Source organism: Perca fluviatilis, chromosome 11, assembly GCF_010015445.1.
Source record: "Perca fluviatilis chromosome 11, GENO_Pfluv_1.0, whole genome shotgun sequence".
Taxonomy (NCBI): domain Eukaryota; kingdom Metazoa; phylum Chordata; class Actinopteri; order Perciformes; family Percidae; genus Perca; species Perca fluviatilis.
The window spans coordinates 18,773,225-18,793,897 of record NC_053122.1 but is presented as its reverse complement, the minus strand read 5'-3'; the positions used below and the strand labels follow the sequence as shown (position 1 = coordinate 18,793,897).

Genomic DNA, 20,673 nt, shown 5'->3' with positions numbered 1-20,673 from the left:
TCATTAGTACGCCCAACGGAGAGGAATAAAAACCTTCCCAATATGACATTCATTATGCCTATGATAATATAGTTACTTTGTCTCAGATGAAAATGGGCTATTCTTCTCAAAACTCATCTTAATCTAAGTAGCTAACTCTGAAATAGGGAGAAAGGAGGGTGAATACTGAAGGGCAAAATATAAGGAAAAAAAGGGACTTGAAAAAATTATATTAAGAGTTAAAAATGTCAAATTACAGAAAGGCTTTTATTAACCGCCAGATAATCCTTTTTACATACCTGCTGTAGAAATCATCTCTGTAGTAGTCATAGTCAAACTCGTAGCCACTGTGAAGATGAAACAGACTGCTTTTACTGCTGGGAACCTGGCTCTGTCGAACAGTAACAAAAGTTGCCTACAAACACCTCTAAAGGTCACCAATTAACATGTTATATGTATTTTGTTTACTCCTTACAAAAAACTAAGTGTTAAAACAACAATTTGCCCTTTTAAGGTGGATTTATGTGCTGGACTGTTACCTGGCTAAGAGCAGAAATAATCTTTATGTTAAAAATAATCTAAATAAAAAAAAAAAAAAAAAAACCTTAATGAACAGCTATTTTGTATTCCTTTCAGCCTGTTAAGATGACAGCCATTTCACTTTTTGTGCACTGGTTTTTCTTTGTTACCAACAAGAAACTAAAATGTGAGGAATGAGCGAATGTGCAATAACAAAAGACATTAATAGCACAGTTAGGGAATATTCTGTTCCTCCAGATGTACCAGACAGCAGAATACAAATATGTCGGGAATACTAGGTCACCAAAGCAATATCCGACTGATAGAAGAAAATTAGACATATGTGTTTCACACAGACCTGTAGAGGGACGAGAGAGGCCTCTTGGAACCCAACTTAGGCCTGTATGGTTTTGGCTCTCCTGCCATGTTGATATCTGCAAACAAAATGAAAATCGATGTCATGATGTGATACAGTCGCAGCTTATGATATACAAAAAATATTATGATATGTTAAGATTAAAGACAGCAGCTACAATAAAATTCTGTGGAAAATTGTGTTTTTAAGACGACACCTATAAACCTGAATTGTTGTCTTTTGTGAAAATATTACTGGATTATGTTCATGTGCTGTAATGAAAGAAATCTTTACGAGCTTCCGAACTGTGTAATTGTAACTCAATTAAAACGTTTGCCATGCTAATACTGTCAAAATTGGGTTAAGACATTGCTGTATGTGAAATACTTGCAGGCCACACAGACATGTTTCAAATCAATCTCCAAAATCAAATTTAGTTTGGAGTTTAATTGGGACCACATGAGAACAAAAATTATAGACATGCTACAGTGTTTGTAACATCAGGGTCTCTGGAAGATATAAATGCTTGGATAGGAATCACAGTTTCACATTTTGTTTAAATGTAAGAATAAAAAAAAAATACTTGCCTATTGTACTATTTAAACATTGCATCACGTTTAATTTTTTTATTGCATTCAGAAAAGTGGATCCTGGTAGAATATTTTATCGGTTTAGGGAATTCATGTCAGACCTCATTCCTGCTGGGTGCCATTATGATGTCAATATTGTAGAGCTGCAATGATGTGTCAATAAAGTCATTTATCAAGCAAACTGCCAAACATTCTTTGGTTCAAGCTTCTCACGTCAGTATTTGCTGCTTTTCTTTGTTTTATGATTAGAAACTGAATATATTTTGGTTTTGGACTATTGGTCAGATAAAACAAGTAATTTGAAGATGAAACTTGGGCACTGGAAACTTGTGTTGAGCATTTTTCACTATTTTCTGGATTAATAAATAAAATCAGAGCTAGATTAATCGATAATGAAAATAATCGTTAATCTTGTTTATAGCTTGCTTGACCACCACACACAGACATCAAAACATACTTCATTCTCTTCTAAATTTTACCTCTGGAACCTCTCACGTTTTTCTCCCATCTTAAAAGAAATAGATTTTGTGTGGGAAAGTTTTGCAACATTCCTTTACACAGGGCTGAAACATTGCAGTGAAGCCCTGCAAATTCAGGGGCAAAGTTGTAAGAAGGTGCCTTATAAACAATGCAAGAAGAGGCATCATTTCTATTTAACTTTGATGTTACCTTACTATAACATTTTCATGGCAACTACTGTAATATAACACACAAAAGCATAATATGTACTGTAGATTGTACCCACAACAGTTTCTCTAACTGCATCAACAACACCCTTAAAAGGTCCAATGTGTAGGAATTTCTCCCATCTAGCGTTGAGATCATATATCGCAAACTCTCTCGCACCACGCAGTTCAAAGTACGTATTACAGCTACCGTAGCCTTCACGCTTCAAAAAGCCGGGCTCTTGCTCTTTTCAATATCCTTTTTCTGGGCGAAGAAGAAGACTCCTGTTCCTGAAATTTGGATTTTGAATATGTGTGGTCCTCCATATTTCCTTCTTCAAACTTGCCGGGGCCGGGAAGCTACGATACCCGTTAGCAGCATTAGCAGCACCTGTGAGTTTATCATGTGACAGCGAAAACATGAAAGGCGGAGCAGTATGTCCTGTATGTCCCTTACCGGCTAACGTATTTCAAGATGGCGCATGAATATGGAGCGTCTACCCCAGTTCATGCGAATGCCAATGTAAAATTTCAAGCCAAAAAGGAATACTTTTAATTGATGGTGGTGGTAAATATTCATGAAAAAAGGACAAGTTTGTGAACGGGCAACACAGATTTTGATAATGAACAACTAAACACGTTACACACTGGACCTTTAATGTGGAAATTATACAGTACAAAGTCTAAATCTTTAAAACACAATAGGTCAATATCAAATCACGGCACCAAACAATTCTCATTAAAACAGGGTTGGCTATGCTGATTTATGACAAAATGTTTTAAGCTTCTTGATGCATTAGGAATGATATTCAGTTGCCATTCAGTGCGATATCAAAACCCTTGAGTAAGATGGCACCGAGGATGGCTGCCGTGTCTCGTGGCTCCTCCTTTGCAATTTAACCTTTATATACATACACACTTCTCATTATGCATATACATTACTACATTCTTGTTTACACTCAGTTTGCAATTACTGTTTGTTTTGTATTTCATTCATGTTATATTGTATCCCTTATTTTAAATGAAGCTCAGTGTAAATTCTTTCAGGAAGACTTCTATGCTTCACATTTCTCTCTCTCCATCAACCTAATCAGCTGCATTGTCATCAGCTAAATGTGGGCGTTTACCCTTTCAGTTAAACCAACCAGATTTGCCTCAATCTCCATGAGCTATCACATTGTTGCATTCCAATTTTAAAATCTGTGCTCTCTGCTGCTGTCAGTTGTCATTTCAGGCTAAATCGATGCAACCCTCCTCTACACCATTCACCTCCAGTTCTCATCATTCCCAGCACCCAGGGTTCCTCCATCAGAAGCCCTGCTTCACATTACATCCAGATCTTCAGGCTTCCTTCATTTGCAGTGTCTAGACTCCATCGGGTGGATATTCCTATATATCCACGGCCTCTATACCCCTTATAAACCAACAATGCGATGGAGTCTAATCGCCAAAGACTCTAACATATCAACCTATTATGCACCATGTTCATTAAACTTATTTCACTAAGTAAATGAAGTCTCTCCTGATTGAAATTGCACTATTTTATTTTTAGATTCTCATTTTGTTTTTACTTTACTTTATTTTTTTCCTTTAATATACATAGTTGTAACGTTAAAAGTTAAATGTAGGAATCCTTGTATTGTCTTAAGTTTGTGTCTTTGTTGAGGTTGCAAATTGAGCTGCTGAGATCAGACAAAATCTTATATCATATATTTTATTAGCATGGTTGGAGACTTCAGATCTTCATTTCCAATGGGTGCTTCTCTGTAGATGTTGGGCATATGATAAATTAAGTACTTGAACTTATACTATAAAAGACATGAATACAATGGCATTCATCATGAAGCAGAAAAACATAAGAGAAGTAAACAAGTGTCAGTGATTTTGTAGCGTCTGTACTGCCGTGACCTTACTTAATACTTTCCATTATGTATTTTGTTAACAGAGCTACAGTATAATGTAGTTCAGTGTGATCACTGAAGATGAACAAATAGGGGAGGCAAAGCTACTGCATGAGGTAAAATGGGAGAGGTACTTATTAGTGTTATAAAAACAACAGGAAGTTGGTTATTGTAGTTCATCCCGCTGATTCGGCCCATTTATCAACACGGTCAGTGGTGGCTGTGACACACAGCTCATGGAGGCAATTAAGTGACTTAAGCTGCTCTTTCTCAGAGTCATGATAGACGTGCTTTTAGGTTCAGTGTGATTTACATTTCCAGAGGATAACGTTCTATCCAATGTCAATAAATTTGCTTAGAAATCATAGAAAAGAAAAAAAAAGACGCTCTTTACTGTAAAACTTTAATATCATCACAATACTGCTACATATGCATAATATTAATTACACTATTTTACAGATACTCCATTAAATTAAATAATAATGAAACAAGAAACTGAAAAGGATGTTGCCGTTTAGAAAACATTTACCCATTTTTATTTAAAAAATATTTTACAATCTTGCCTAAAAGATCTATAAAGTTAGATTTATTATAATTTCATTACCTCCAATTAGCGTATGTATATCCGTAATTGTTATTACTTTTAGTATGGTTATAATTTTTTCAGATTTAGATGAAATAGCAAGTTGGACAATTATTCACAAATGGCTAGGACTAAAATAAATAACAGATTGATAAATTAATATAAAATGAATCAAATCATCAAGTTGCAAAGTAAAAATCTAAACATTTTCTGGTTGCAGGTTCTCAAATGTAAGGAGTTCTTTGGTTTATTATTGTTTTTGCCCCAGACAAAACTTTATTAATCAACTAATCAATAGCTACGTCTACAGATGAACTTTTATTTAAAGTATTCGTTAGTTGGAGCCCTGAGGCTGGCAGAAAGTTTGTGCTGTCTGAGCAGCTTTGTGGCTCTGTGTGATGAGACTAGCCAGGTGAATTAAGGTAGAAAGCATTGATTAATTTAGTGATTAAACTTCAGTCCACTGTAGCTTTCAAAGAGACAAAGAAAGACAAACCGAGAGGCTAGAAACCTTTTCAGGGTTTTCAGGGCCTTGAGGCAACTGAGACATCAATTGTGCAAAAAAAGGACTGCAAGTCATTGTTAGGACAGTTTTTGTAATAGTTTTTTCACTTGGTAAACTTGGTAAACAAATAAAATCCCCTTCAAATGCGTTAAAAAGCGACTACTGTGGCTAATCACCACATGGCTCTTGTCATGATTGACAGCCCCTTCAGCTCTGCCAAGAGCCCTACTGCGCTGAAGTAGGCTGGTATCACTGAGTTTAGTCTGTCGGCTTGTCGACGCTGCTTCTGCTTAAACTCAGCTCAATCCGCCTTGAGGGCTGCTCAAGGTCATACACAAAAACACAAACAAATATCAAACATGCCGTTTCCACGCAATCACAGATGCACACATTAACAAAGCAGGGCAGATCCCCATCTGATGGATGAGTCACCCTTGGCAACTTCAAAAAGTTGCACAAATAAAACATTAGCTTTGCATCAACTGCCTTGGGGATTACGCAGCAGAAAAAGGGTTTTTTTGGCACTGGTGGAGATGATAATGAAACCCCAAGCTGCAATGTTAATGCGCTGATCTTATGAATTTAAGAATGCAAGATATCACAGACTACAGTATACAAGATCTTGGTTTTCCTCTGTCCCACCTTTTCTCCAGCAGCTGCACTTGGATCATGAGCCCAGACTCCCCCTTCCTCCTCGCTCTCTTTATTCCCTCCTTGCTCTCCCTAATGGACTAATGAATCGGAGATGTATCGGTAGCTCTCCGGTGCACGGGGACGGCTGTATCATTATCATTAGGCTCCAGGAAGATGTGAGAAATGGTTCACATTGTAAAGTGTGCTCTCCGTTCTCTGGTCCCCTGCTAGGGTCATTAAAAGGGAGAGCGAAGCACTAAAAAGCACTCCCAAACGAACACCACCAACTCTCCATACCCCCAACAGACACACACACTGAACCTCTGATTAATTACATTCATTATATTAATCATATACAAAATATGAATGATGTTTGTGTGTGTGTGTGTGTGTCTGCACACTTTGAGACTTGTTTGCACATGTATCCATAAAAAGACTGAGGCTGGAAATAGAAGAGAGACAGTGTTAGGCAATAGCCAGTTAGGACTTGATTGATACTGTAAACTGTATGCAGCATCCCATAAAAAAGTTGCTTTATGCTGAAGCTATTATGAGCGAGTCGGCTGCAGCAGAATAACAGCAGAGACAAATTCAAAAGTGTCAGACAGATACTGTAATACCATGATGTAATGTCATCCTCTTGACTCCAGAGAGACTACGGTGGTAAAATGTTGAATGTATTTCTGTTCTATAATGTTGGCTTAAAAAGGTAAAATATGGGGCAGATCCTCAGAGTGTGTTTACAGGATAGCATAGAATAACTCAATATTAAAATAAATCAGTGGGAAGGATCATTGTGTAATTGTTTTACAAACATGAATTAATGATTATAAGCAAATGAAAATCTAAATTAAAGATGAACAAAATTAGTTATTAAAGTTATAATTCTTCAGATTTCATTCCTGGTTAATTAGGTGACACCTGTGGTTACTGGTGGTCATGGCAAGTGCATTTTAATGGTCATTGTTACGGTTATATTGCTGTATGAAGACTGCTGTTCATAGTAGGCTCGTTCGAGATGAACTGCGCCTTGTCAGAGCAAGTCGGGATCAAGTCGGACACAAATCTAACCGGCATGCATTGGGCGGCGATCGCTGGTGATCGATTCTGCGCAAATCATCTCGAACGAGCCTATTGTTGTAAGAAGTTTGATGAATATATTATGGCAGTTGTTGAGATAATTACAAAAGGCTGATACAATTTCAAATGTGTTTTAAATGAAATCTGTTACTAAGGGCAATATATACAATGCTGTACATTTCTATAGTTGACCAATGCCCTTGAATTATTTTAGTTGATTATTTTATTTTAATTCTTTAACAATAAGGATCATGTTTGTTCCTCTTCCATGTGCATTGTATTTGGCATTCTTAGCACACAATTTGTGTTGTCCAATAAACTGGGACTATAATTTGGGAGGATTGTACAATTTTAAGAACATATCCTAATTGTACAATCCTCCCAAATTATACTCTTAGTTCACTGGACCAGTAACTATCTAGTGATGTAGGCTACTGTACATTCATGTAACAACAGGGAGAGGACTCCCCAGTGGTTTTTGACCTTATATTTTGCTGGGGGGGAATAAATTATGAATATACTCTGTTCCACTCATGTTCGGTGTGCATGGTATTTATCACTTAATTATCTTTATAGTTTCTAGATTTTAGAGTCCAATTCCTTCAGTGTCTTTATTTTCTACGACCATATATATGAGGGAGCAAGGTATATAATTTTAAAAATAAAAAAGAGAAAAAGAGCGGACAGACTGAATGATATGTATATATGAAAAATATACATTTATGAACTACTGCTCTTAACTGAAACCATTCAATGAGTCACTGTCATTTGCAAAAACGAACAGTTGTACACTTTGCATTAAAAGCGAGCAGTGGAAGTTAATATGACTTAGGAAATTTATATTTTAGCCCATGAGAGAGGGAGAAACAGAGTCAAAGAGCAATTTATGAATCATGTTCTAGCGCTGTAGAAAATTGACCTTCATGGTAAATTATCTTCTAATTATTTTTAAGGCAAAGAGTACAACTGTTAATTTGTGCAAATGATTAGTAGCCTGATCCTTGAATGGAATGATTATGACGGTTTAAATTCAGAGCAGTGGCCAGTTAATGTATATATTTAGGATACTTACGCATTCAGTCGGTCCGCGGTCGTCTGCTACGCTTTCTCTCGCTGTTTCATTACAGCGGCCGCGTTTCTTTTCTTTTTATACAAATAACGTGTTTCACGTCATCATACTTCCACGAGAAGCTGCTGCTCAGTCTGTATAAAGTATGTACAATGCGTATTCTCCATTTTGGCATCAGTAAATCTGTGATCGACCTCACGGTCTTTTGAGGAAAGTCGTGGACACGCATCTATCTGAATTACTTCAGCCTGGCTCAACCTAGTCGCTCCTCCTCAGCCTGGCTTGGCCTTCATGAAACGCACCGAGCCAGGATGCACAGATTAGACTAGGTCAAGCCTCGCTTTATCAGTTATCCTGGATTTATATATTCTGCTTTTGTGAAACTGGCCTCCGGTGCCTATTTACACATCCAGCAGCCATGAAGCACATGGCATGCATCAGTCATGTTTCTGTTCATCTGAAAAGGTTTCAGCATTCACTCGCTTTTAAGGCGCTGACAGACTAACCCGATAATCTGCCGTTGGACAGTTTGGCGAGGTCGGTGACTCGAGTCTGTTCGTGTGTTCCGTGCCGTCGTCCGTCTGAGGGGCCGTTGGCGTTCATTTTGGCCGACCTGACATGTTCAGTCGGAGACAGGGCAGTCGGGACTCACCCGGAAATGGCGAGCGGAATGAGCTTGACTAGAGTCTCTCAAAATCTGACAAAAATCTTTTAAACTGACCTTTGTTAATGTGAAATGAAGACAGATTCAGTGACTGCATGGCCTAATTCTCGCTTAAAATGTTTTCAGAAACATGTTTCAGTGAACTACTGTATTTTAGTACAACATGAGATCATATTCTGAACAAGCCGTCACGACAGTCTGGCTTTGAATTTCCAGAGAAAACAAACCCATGTGACACGTTCGTCCAATCAGCTGCCGGTTTTCATTTTTTGGGCAACAATACAGATTAGCGCCGCCTGCTGTTTTGGAGACGTATTACGTCTCGTCTCTTCGGTGTGTTCTGTGGCACTATTTGGACCAACTCGGGGAGACTGGCTTATCTGCCGACGGTTAGCCGTCTGGTTGGCCTTTAGCTTGATTTTGGTCAACTATCTGGCTCTTTAGCTGCTGAATGTTCCACTGGAAGATCATTTCTATAAACAACCTCTTTCAAATACCACTTAATGTAGACAGTGTATATCAACGATTAATATAAAAAATATTGATTACTGCAGCTTTAAGGATGATAAGGATTTTAAGGTTAGGTTTATTGTTTTTCATTTAAGTAATCAAGAACTTTTGAACAGGTTTACAAAGTGCTTCACGTAAAAAAAGTCAAACAAAAACAAATTGGAGCAATGAAGCATCAATAAAAATCCTTTGACAATAAATAGGTATCAAGATGAGATTTACAGAGATTGTACTTGCTCTATCATGTTACTAAATCGGGGAAATATAATAAGCCATATGTTTCTTCAACAGAGCTAACATGCACTATGAAACCTTCTCTAAAACACATTCAGAAATAGTTTGTCACACAGTGTGAGGCCAAACGTTTTCACACCACCTCCCCTTATCTGTGTACAAGATGAAAGCATCAATTGTGGGCTTTACCAGACCTTGTTTTTAATTGAGCTTCTCTTACAGCAACGATATGGAGTTCAGGAACAGTTTTATCCATCCACACTGTATCCTTCAAGACTACAATCATCAGCACCTCTGACTCAGTTTGGGTTCATTCATATTAATGAAGTTGTGCTAAATTACCTGCGAGTTTCTATTTTATATAGACCTCTCAGCTCAGGGTGCCCTTGAGCTCTTTGTCTCTGGAGGTGTCAATGAGTCGTTATAGCCACACACACACACCCCCACACCCACACCCACACCCACACACGTCATTTTCTTTCTTTTTTTTTTTAATATGGTAATATAGCCTGAGAAAAGTAATGAGAGAATACATTTCCTCCCTGCACTAATGCCTAAACATAATCTTTGGCAGGCAAGGCATCACTCCTGGCACAGAACAGACTCAATCTCTGCTGTTACATGCATCCTGTGAGCAGGTGAGCAGTATTTGATTAAGAGATCATCCAGGCACCTGTGTGAATACAAATGCGCGACTAAGAGATATTCTGCGTGACAGCAGTCGCAGATTCAATCTGCACTGCGTTCTTGCGCCCCATAAATCTGACAGGACCTGAATAATCTCCAATCTCGGCTCAAGGGCACATGCAGCTTCGGCTTTTTAATCACACCTGAGAGTGTGTTTTCTCAAGCAGGGCAGGGTGAGTGACAGAGTGAGAAAGCACACACTGTGGATGTGTGTCTGGGTATATTCACACAAGTACGTATATGCATTAATGTGTGTACATGGACATGATGACCTTCTGTTCACATTATCTTGAAATATTGTTCTTACTCGTCATGCAATTGCAGATTGTATTTCAGTTGTGATTAGTAACAATGCATTTGTAGATATAATGAATGTAATTATGAATAGTTTATCAAACATTTACATGTTGAGTTCACAAAGATAGATGTGGCTACTACTATGGCATAGATCAAACTGAAAGTCAGACTTCAGATAGACGTCTAAATTCATCCATTGCACAAAGCTGTCTAGTTCTTGACTATCTTAACTAAGTTTCTACGAATTCTGGGTAAATTAAAGTGATGGTTCGAGTAATTACCCGTTCCCTTTGATACTTGAAACGCAAACACCCCCAGAAGCTTTTTCATTTGGGTACACATTGGGAGAGTTAGCTAGAGAGCGTTATCAGCTGAATAGCTTAGTGAGGGGCTAATGGATCCATCGTTTATATCTTAGTATTACCCCACTAACAATGCCCAAAATGATACCAAACGTCTACAAGTAGTAAAATAGGTTTGCTCTCAATATAAATTTTTTTATAAGTTAATACACCAGAAGTTTATGAACACTTGCCTGCTCTCTTCAGCTCTCTGTTGCTGCTGCTGCTACCGGCTGCTACCTGCAGTTAGACGAGTGCTTAGGGCGCTCTACAAATTACTACAGGAAAAGAGATACAACAAAAATATTTATTAATTCAATGATTAAATAAGGTAATGTCTCCAAACTTACCTCAATTATTACTTGTCTCCTGCTAGTTATACTACAGCACTTACTTAAAAAAAAAAAAAAGTTAAATTAATAAATATTTTTGTTGCATCTTTTTTCGGTGATGTAATTTGTAGAGGGCCCTAAGCACTCGTCTTACAGCAGCAACAACAACAGCAGAGAGCAGAAGCCAGCAGGCAAGTGTTATTTACATAAACTTCTGGTGTACTTACAAACTTTCCAATCCATCGTTTTATGAGAGCATAACCTATTTGTACTACTTGTAGACGTTTGGTATCATTTCGGGCATTATTAGTGGGGTAACTTACAAGATACAAACGTGGGTCCATTAGCCCCTGCGCTAAGCTATTCAGCTGATAACGCTACTCTAGCTAACTCTCCCAATGTTCGACCCAGGTGAAAAAAGCTTCTAGGGGGGTGTTTGGCTCGAGGTCATGGCGCAAAGGACCCTAGGGTGAATTGCTCCGAACCATCACTTTAACATAGCTAACCGAGAAGCCACATCATAACACTCAGCTCTGTTCACTCAAGCAGAAAATGTTAGTTAGCATACTGTAAAATTCTAAATTAGCATAAAATCACCCTTTCCCATCCAATTGCTCGCTCCACAACACTGTTAACAGGAGCCATGTTTTCCTATTTTTTTTGGTAATTTGGTGCCACTGATTGTTACCATAGAAACATGGCTCTTAGTTCTAAGTTAGCCTGGGGGTCAGGAGGAGGCTAACTTTTTAGGTTTAAAATAAGTAAACATCTATAGTGAATGTAATTGTTAGTTGCAGCTCTAATGGTAATTCACATCAGATAATCAAAACGTACATATCTTTAATAAGATTCTCAATACAACTCAATGGTTCATTCTTACTAGTAAGAATGTAGTTAGAGATATCTTAAATAAACTTGAATTTTGACTAATCATAAAAAAACTGCAGATACCTTTAATCTGAATCCTGTCAATACATACTGTGAATTCAAGCTGCTTGCCGTATACTGTACACAGGGGACAAGACTAATACATTGCAAGCTACCAGACATCACTGACGTCTTTTCAAATTACTCTGTTAACTCTCTGTGAGCTAGAGCGTATTACGTCCTGACTGATTCCAAACAGGATGAGGAACTCGGGGCTTTAACAATTTTTGTTATGGTTAGAAGGCAGCACGTGGATTAATTGCTGTCCTTCCTTAATGAATTCCTGGTACTTTGCTCTTTCGCCCTGTTAAAGGAAAATGGTTACTTGGCAGTGCATACATTTGGCAGCTGGTCCCCGAGCTCCTGAGGATCTAATAAAATTATTTTCATTAGACCTGTTGAGCTGTGATTCATTAAGGAGAGCGTGATGTGGAGTTGCTACATTTTCGGGTTGACTGCACTCAATATATTGCACTGGGAATACAATCATTCGTGGGTGAATGTTCTTCAGACCAGCAGTACAGAAGGTAAAATGTTTTTGCAGCTGTGGTACATCTCAACATTGGTATGTGTTGAGTTTTGCATGAAATGATAATGAGGATATTGCCGTAGGCTGAGGTAAAGATAATTTTGTCTTTCATCTCTGCGCTGTTAATGCACTTTTCCTCCTTTGGCATGTTTTTTTCTTATGATGTAACTGTGTGGCTCTTAAGTGCAACACTTTGAAACATTTTAACACCCGGAGCTGGTCCATCACTCCTGTGCAAGCAGCTGGAAAACAAACTGTCAGCCACCCCCTGCTTGAAACTACTTGAACATCTGCTCTGAAACCTGGCCTCCTCGTTCAGGAGTTGACTGTTGAAACATTGAGCAGCATACGTGATTAGACATCAGCTCAACATAATGATTAGGTGATTAATCGTTCAGTTGATCAACAGAAAATGAATATGCAAATACTTTGATATTTGATTGATAATTTATGTCAGTGCCAACCTGTGGGTTGTGCCCACCTCCCACCCACCCCCCCCAAAAAAAATGTAATCTGAGATCTCACAAGCGGATTAATAGAATTAAAAAAGAAAAAACATGATGCTGCAACCTAAAATTATGTTTTTTCAGATGCTCCTCTAATCTTGTCTTTTTTTCTTCTCGTGACTGTTTCAGGCCTTTTAAATCTTATTCAAATTAAACAACAGCACAAAAAAATTTGTCTTGGGTTGAACTGATCACAACACATTGCTTCGCTTTAAGGGAGGTTGGAAATCACTGATTTAAGTCAATTTCAGATTATTGTACAGATATTCTCAGATTTGGGCTGCTTGATTGTCAAGATATGGTGCATTTCTTTGATGACAAGCAGTCCTTTTGCATAGATCAAAGCCATTTATGTTATTAGTGCTGTTAATGTTGGTTTTTGGTGTTTTAAGCCCCCAACGTCATCTAGGCACTAGGGTTAGGTGCCTTGAAGTCGATGGTCGCAGCGCTGCCTTGAAGTCGACGGCGGGGGCTTAAAACACCATCGAGCGATAATGTGATTAGTAGCACGTGTCAAAATGTCTTCTGTGAGTAAGCCCTATTGAGAATAAATGATTGTTAGTTGCAGTCCTGACTTTATATATCTAAATACATATTAATAAAAGGAAATGAAATGCAAACTACTCTGGCTGTATAAATCATGTATTCTGATCATGAATCATATATAGATGTTAATGAGATTCATTAATATTATAAATTATTAATTTACCCACAGATCTGCAAACCATGCAACAATACCTCCATCAGCTTTTTATGATCACAGGTGCACAACACCTGGCGCTGCCATTTGCCACCAACAACTCAACAGCTCCAGTACTGCTCAAAGGCACTATCTCCTGCCTGTGATCAAGTCACTGAGAAAAATTTTTATTTCACACAATTCCTGTGAAAAGCACAAGTGGATGAAAAGGGGATTCATGTTGTCTGAATAAGATTAGCACATTAGCCTTGGCGTGTACTGTAAATTATTATCCAGTAGGATTTGCATCAGAACCCAATGCCTTAATTTCCATGCATGACAAAAGCCACAATGCCATATTTTACAGTGTTAAGATTAAACAAGGACTACTTAAAAAGGTCATATTTACATGCAAACGCTGACACATACTGAGCCACAGAAAGAGAAGAAGCACAGAGCAGTGGACACAGATTTCAATCAACGATACCACCAACACTGCAACGTACTCTGCACACAGTACATGTATTTAAACAATTAATAATTATAGGCTTAAGTTTCTCAAGAAATTATCACTTTCTGGCAGTGAAGTATCATTTCAAGTAAGAGCAGAAATACAACAATGAAAAAACTCTGTTGTAGTGAAGAGAAAGTTCTGCATTCAAAATATTACTCAAATAAAAAACACACCAGTATTAGCAAATTGTACCTAAAGTAAAGTAAAATTGCTCATTATGCAAAGGTAAAATATATCCCTCTGAGATGTAGCCTAGTGACGAAGTGGAAAGAAGCATAAAATGGGAAATACAAGTAGTAGCCTAAAGTACATCAAATGTATACTTGACTAAATGTAGGCCTACTTAGTTATATTTCATTACTGCTCTTATTAGTCTACTTACGACTACAAAAAAGTAGTGGAGCAATTTCAATGTAAGGTAAGTGATACTGACCACAAGAAACGCCTGGATGGACAAAAATAGTTACACCTTCGAACTGACTATGTAGACTGACATTTTGTCCAAACTAGCAGCATTAACTTCAGCGACATAAACTCCTTCGTCATGAGTGATTGCCGTCTCATACTCACATCTCTGGTTGCGACGCCTGCCTTTGTACATGGACATGGCAAAGCGGGAACACACAGGTGATGTCTCTGCTGTGGTGAAGCCGACTTCTGCTTCCTTTCCTCTCCCTAAACAGCCAGACTGCCGGCGTCCCTCCTCCAGCTCCAGACTCACAGCCGAGCCGCTTTAGACCATACCATTTGTCAAACTATTCCAGGGGGAACTCTCTCCCCAAAATACTCCTCTCTGTTCCAAATACAGAAGTTGAACTAATAATTCCGGTTTTCCCTCTGTGTTGCACAGATAAGGCAGTGAGGTAATTACAAGAAGCTTATTATGATCCTTTATGGATGATAGTTTCAGACTATTGTATATCCAAAAAGTCTCTCTCTCTCCCCTATGTTACCGCCTGAAAAGAAGTAATCATACAAACATACAAAATTGTCATGAAACCATGAAACTAACTACCCTTACCCTACCTTATATATTCCCTCCAAAAAGGCACCCACCTCCCCCATCAGATTTAAAAAAAATTAGAAATCAAAAAGAATGTCTTGGAAATGTAGTTTAACTTGAATTAACTTATTTATTTCCTTAATAAATTACATAACACATTATACAGTACATTTACAGTACATGTGCACACAGTAATTGTCATGTAACATTACAGACAAATAATTACTTTACTGATTTTTTGGCCACTTGGGGGCAACATTATAAAGTTGGTATTGGTCAAAGTGATAGCAAACAGTTCTGGCAAATTAAGACAACAAAAAACAATTAAGAGAGTCATAGTGAACGACTCCTATTTTCTGTTGTCTGTGTTGAAGCTTTGCTGTTTTTTCTCCCTTTTAAACATGCAGAGAAATATTGCTTGACCTCTAGTCAAACAGCATGTATTCATTCATTGGAATGGCAAATAAGCCTCCTATTGCCACAGTCTTTTCTTTTAATTAAATTTGGATTGGCTGTGGACTTAAGAGATGGACGGATGGAAGGGGGGTGGAGGGCTGTAGATGAAGCCTTGTAATTTTAACATCTAATTACACTGACATGGGGTTTGCAGCTTTCTCGCACACAGCCTGACGTCTTAATGGACCCCTAGCTTCTTTGCTCTTGCTAAGAAAACATAAGAAAATAAAAGCTCATGAAAGATGGAGACAAAGTGTGACGGATTCATGGCTTCAAGGACAGTCGTTGGAATCAAACGATCAATGTCCTCAACTGTCTGACTCATTTGGACATAAATATTAGGAATTAATTTTGTGTGGAGTAAAACATGTACTTGGTCTTTTGGGGTTTATTCAAGAAGGTTATTCCAGAATCATTTTGAAACACATTTGTCCACCATGAGTGGCAGCATAATCATTTTCATATCTGTTTTCAAGCTGCTTCCCACTACTATGGAAACAGAAAAGACAACCACCATAGATGCTGCTTTTCAAGGTATAAAATGACTCATAAATGTAAAAATGTGGTTGAATATTCTGCATGTGATGCAGGTGATCCCTTGTGAATTTGAGTACTGAGGATACAAATGAATCATACTTGAGGGACAGAAAAAGAATAAAATAAGATGTCCCAGTTTTGGTGGTGTCTCACTGATATTCTCTCAGCACCATCTAGTGTTCATGCAAACGAAAAAAGTCAAGAATGCATGAAAAAACTGCCTGGTAAGCACAAATCCATATTTCAGAGTAAACATGGGAACTTTTAGATCAGAATTTAATGCTTAATGTATAATAATCTAATTACCATTAACCATTCAACAGGTCCCTTCTTTAAATCATAGTTAATTTCTGTATTGATTTTATATCCTTATTGGTATGTATATTGTAACTTTTAATTGTTTTAGTCTTATGTTTGCCTTTATCATACATATATTTTACGTAATAGCTTTTTTACAAAAACAAATAAATGAAGCTAGACATTTTTAGATTGATGTTTTAACAGACAGATGTGCAAACAGATTGTTTACTGTCATTAAGCTTTATCAACAATTTTCTAAGAATTCATCACAGAGCAGATCAGATTTATGTAACCTACAGTTCCTGAACATCATGAATAAAGACCCCAGAAAACCCTGGATTTATTATGCTGTTCTGCAGTAAGCCTTTCAACCACAGAGAGGTGCTCAAAGACTACCAGACAGTGGTCACGCAGAAAGCTCTTACACACTTTGAACCAAAAATGATGCAAAGCGGATATGATCACACCAAGCTCTGATTATAAAAAATTAACCTTAAAGTATCCATACATCTATGTCCAGATTTTATATACAAAAGCAGAAAGCAGAAATGCTGAGTTGGTGAAACAATAATGAAACCCTCCCCTGCACTCTTCATCACCAGCTGACATCTTCATCAGGATCTAAGTAGCTGCTGTCTGAGGCCAACTAGCAGTGTGATTAAATGTCACTTTTATTTTCTCTAACTACTTAAAGTCACTGTGTCTGCAATCCAGTCATGTCCGAAGGAATTAAATTGAGTAAAGAAATCGCTGGAGCTTCATAGCTCGTGGCTATTAAATCTACTCAGGCGTGGGATGTTCTGATAGCTGCATGCTGTGTACTCAGGACTTTACAGGTTTAAATCTGACCTCGTGACCCATGTGCTCCTCCATGTGTGTGATTTAATAAATGAGAAATGAGTTCAAGATAATATCAAGAATTCATATCTTGTGCAGGCTGCGCCCACCTCGTGACAATATAGTTCCAGAGCCTAATCAAGTATAAGTTCATGTTTACATTAAAAGATGATGAACGTAAGGGTTCAATTTCAGCAGAATGAAGGCAGATAATATTACAGGTTTTTGTGATTGCTAAACGACCAACAGTCACCTGAGCTAAACAGTTCACATCACCTGCAAAACTCATTCAAAGCAACACATGTCTCAAAACAGGCTCAGTACAGCCAAACACTATGCACAAGCCTCACTGAGATAACACACACTGTCACTCAGAACACACTGACAGCATCAAACACCCATACAGAAATGACAAACTTTCTTATCTTTACAGTTTGAACAATTTGAGTGACTTCACATTACTCAATAGTTTCTTTAAAGAAAAGATATAGATTTTACAATACACCGAAGTTTATGTAAGGTAAACAAGAAGGAATGAAAATCAGCAGTTTGCTTCAATATAGTATTTTGTCTCTAGTAATTTATGGAATTACTAGAAAAAAAACTAAAAGCACATACGTAACAGTAACAAAGAATAGTGTGACTAATCCTGCCTCTCTACAACATCATGCGGCAAGTTTTCTTCATCACATTGGATGTCTGCATCATCTCTAAATACAAATGAATGTGGTATTTCCATTGCTTTCACCTCCATTACTTTCTGAAAAACAGTAAGAACGCAGTTTTACTATTGTAAAGATATAGTGTTTTTCACATTGTTTTGTTTTGTTTGTGTACATAACCTCAGACATCTTACCTGGACATATTGGTATCTTTGCTCTTTTACCTTGTTTCTCTCAAACGGTATACAGTGCATAATTGATAACAATGGCACGTAACTAATTAACTAATTAGTTAATGATGAAATCCAATATGGCGGAAGGTCCAACATGGCGGGTGCGATGAGTTCAGCATCATCCAAGGATTCCAACTATATCCCGATGGATGCAACGCCAACTTTGACCCATTGGTGACGCTAGACTGCCTGTGGTGCAGACCTAAAACTTAGTGAAATTAATTATGGGACTGTCCTGAATCAATGTGCCAAATTTCACAACTTTTTACTGTACGGTTCTATGGGCTGCCATAGACTCTTATGGCAGAGGAAAGATGGGTAATAATAAGAAAAGGTAGAATCACTAATGGTGCCTCGCAACTTCGCTGCTTGGCCCCCAAATAGAGGAGGTGGTTTGCTTAGCTTTGCATGAAGACTGGAAACAGGGAAACAATTAGCCTGCCTCTGTCCAAAGTTTAAAAAAAATTGCCAACCAGCACCTCTAAAGCTCACGAATATGTTATATGTTTATTTTTAACACAAACAGAAATGCAAAAAATGACAAGTTATGGTTTTAAGGGTAGTTACGTGCCATTGTTATTTCTTGGCGCACATTGGCTGGAAGAATTTACTTTTTTGAATTAGGCTTATTAGGTGCTTACTTAGATTTTTTGAACATGCAAACTGTTTCCCCCTACTCCCATACTTTATGTTAAGCTAAGCTAATCGCCTCCTGGCTCTGGCTCCATACTTGGCAAACAGACATGAGAGTGGTATTAATTTTTTCATCTAACTCTCGGCAAGAATGCAAATAAGTGTATACCTCCAAAATGTTAAATTATTAATTTCAAAAGTTCAAAGTTGAACCAGGAGCTTGGTCTGTAAACTGTGGGGCGCACACTCTACTGGGTGAGCTAGAGGATGCCCCTGGGCCCTTGAGTGAGTCCAGTTTCACTAAAAGCACAGAGTTTTAGTCATAAAGTTTTACAATAATACAATAATAGTTATTGAGTCACGTACTTATACAGTAAATACATGTGAACACAACTCCACATTGCAGTTTTACCACTGCCATATGTAATTTCACAGCCCAAAAAATGCATGAAACTGTGCAAACAGGGTGGAATTACCAATGTGACCTGGCAGCCCTCTTATTCATATTTAATGAGAGAGCAGGGCTCGAGGAGGACTTTTATTTTCCGTGGAGGAGGCTGTGAACGAATCAATAAGTAATATAAGAAAGATTTACAAGGATCCCACTCTATGTCCCTGAGGACCGGGCTGTGAATGTTTCCTACTTGTTTTCTGTCCGTCAATCTGTCTGTCAGTCGGTCAGTCAGTCTGTCTTTCTGACTTCTCTTTATGTTCAAGCTCGACTCTTGTCCTTGCTTCAACTCCTAAAATGGATTCTGAATCTTAACGTCTTCACACTGGCTGTACCTCTCCATTTCAGAATCATTTTTACGGATATACTGATCAAATTTAGGCTTATCATTAAGATATGGACTTTTGTCCATAAACATGAACCAGATGGCAACTTGAGGTCTTCAGGCAATATTGATTAAAAAGAAGAGTTGAGTTTAAAATAACATGCTTGAAGCTTTCAAACTGACTAAATCTGTCATATTTCCAATCTAAAAACTTGGACTTGCTATTATGATTTTTTTGTTTTGGACTTCTTGTGTAGTTTATTTTGCTTTTGCAGTACATTTTACATTTATACAGTGCTTTGTTTTGTAAAAAAAGAAAAAAAGAAAGTAAAACAATATATTTATCAGATTATATTGGTTTAAATGAAACATGCATGTTTAATTTTTCTACCTACGGAGATGAAACATGTAAGTGTCGCTCACACACAAAGATGCATTAAACATACCAATGCATGGGTAACACTTAAGATTACACAAATTACATCTTAATAGTATTAGTGGTACAAATATTTAAGTACAAGGGAAGATTTATGGAATAAATGGCTAACAATGTTTAAGTGGCATTAATAAATACATTACACTGTAAGAAACTCCATAGTACCTTAGAACTACTTTTATATCTATGCTGAGTACATATTTAAGGATTAGGGTACACTAATATTGTTACTGGTAATTTAAAATGATGATAAACTTAGAATATATACTCTTTGGTGAATTACAATGTTAAAGTTTTAAAGGGTGATAGAATGATTATATAGGGTATTTTACACTGCTGCTTAAGGTCTCCTAATAGTGTATGTAACATTGGTTGGGCTGAAAATTGCCCAAATGCTATTTTATTAGGCCCTTAACTACCCTGTGAATATGGCTCTATTTGGAACAAGAGCTTTTCTTCCAAATATGGTATGCTCATGAATATTCAGAATGAGCTACGCGCTGATTGGTTTGAGCAAACTACATAGAAACACATGGGAGACTCGACAGCAGGTCTCATATTTCAGACACTGCAAAGTTATACATTGTTTATCGGGCTATTTCCTTATTAAAGTCACTTCTGAGACTTTTTTAAACGAGAAATCAACTATATAAAGCTCAAATATGGGCCGTTTTATGAAAATTGATGGCCAATTGCAAATT

General features: G+C 37.6%; 1 protein-coding gene across 4 annotated transcripts in view; it reads right to left on the bottom strand.

The window, feature by feature from the left end:
• The window catches only part of LOC120568945 (RNA-binding Raly-like protein), a 43,628-nt gene that overhangs the window by 5,936 nt on the left and 17,019 nt on the right, over positions 1-20,673 (bottom strand). For all 4 annotated transcript variants that reach the window (XM_039816706.1, XM_039816704.1, XM_039816708.1 and 1 more), the window contains 2 exons: positions 857-932; positions 279-326 (listed from right to left, as the gene is read on the bottom strand). In XM_039816706.1, the coding sequence (XP_039672640.1) occupies positions 279-326; positions 857-932 (124 nt within the window). The remainder of the gene's footprint in view (positions 1-278; positions 327-856; positions 933-20,673) is intronic.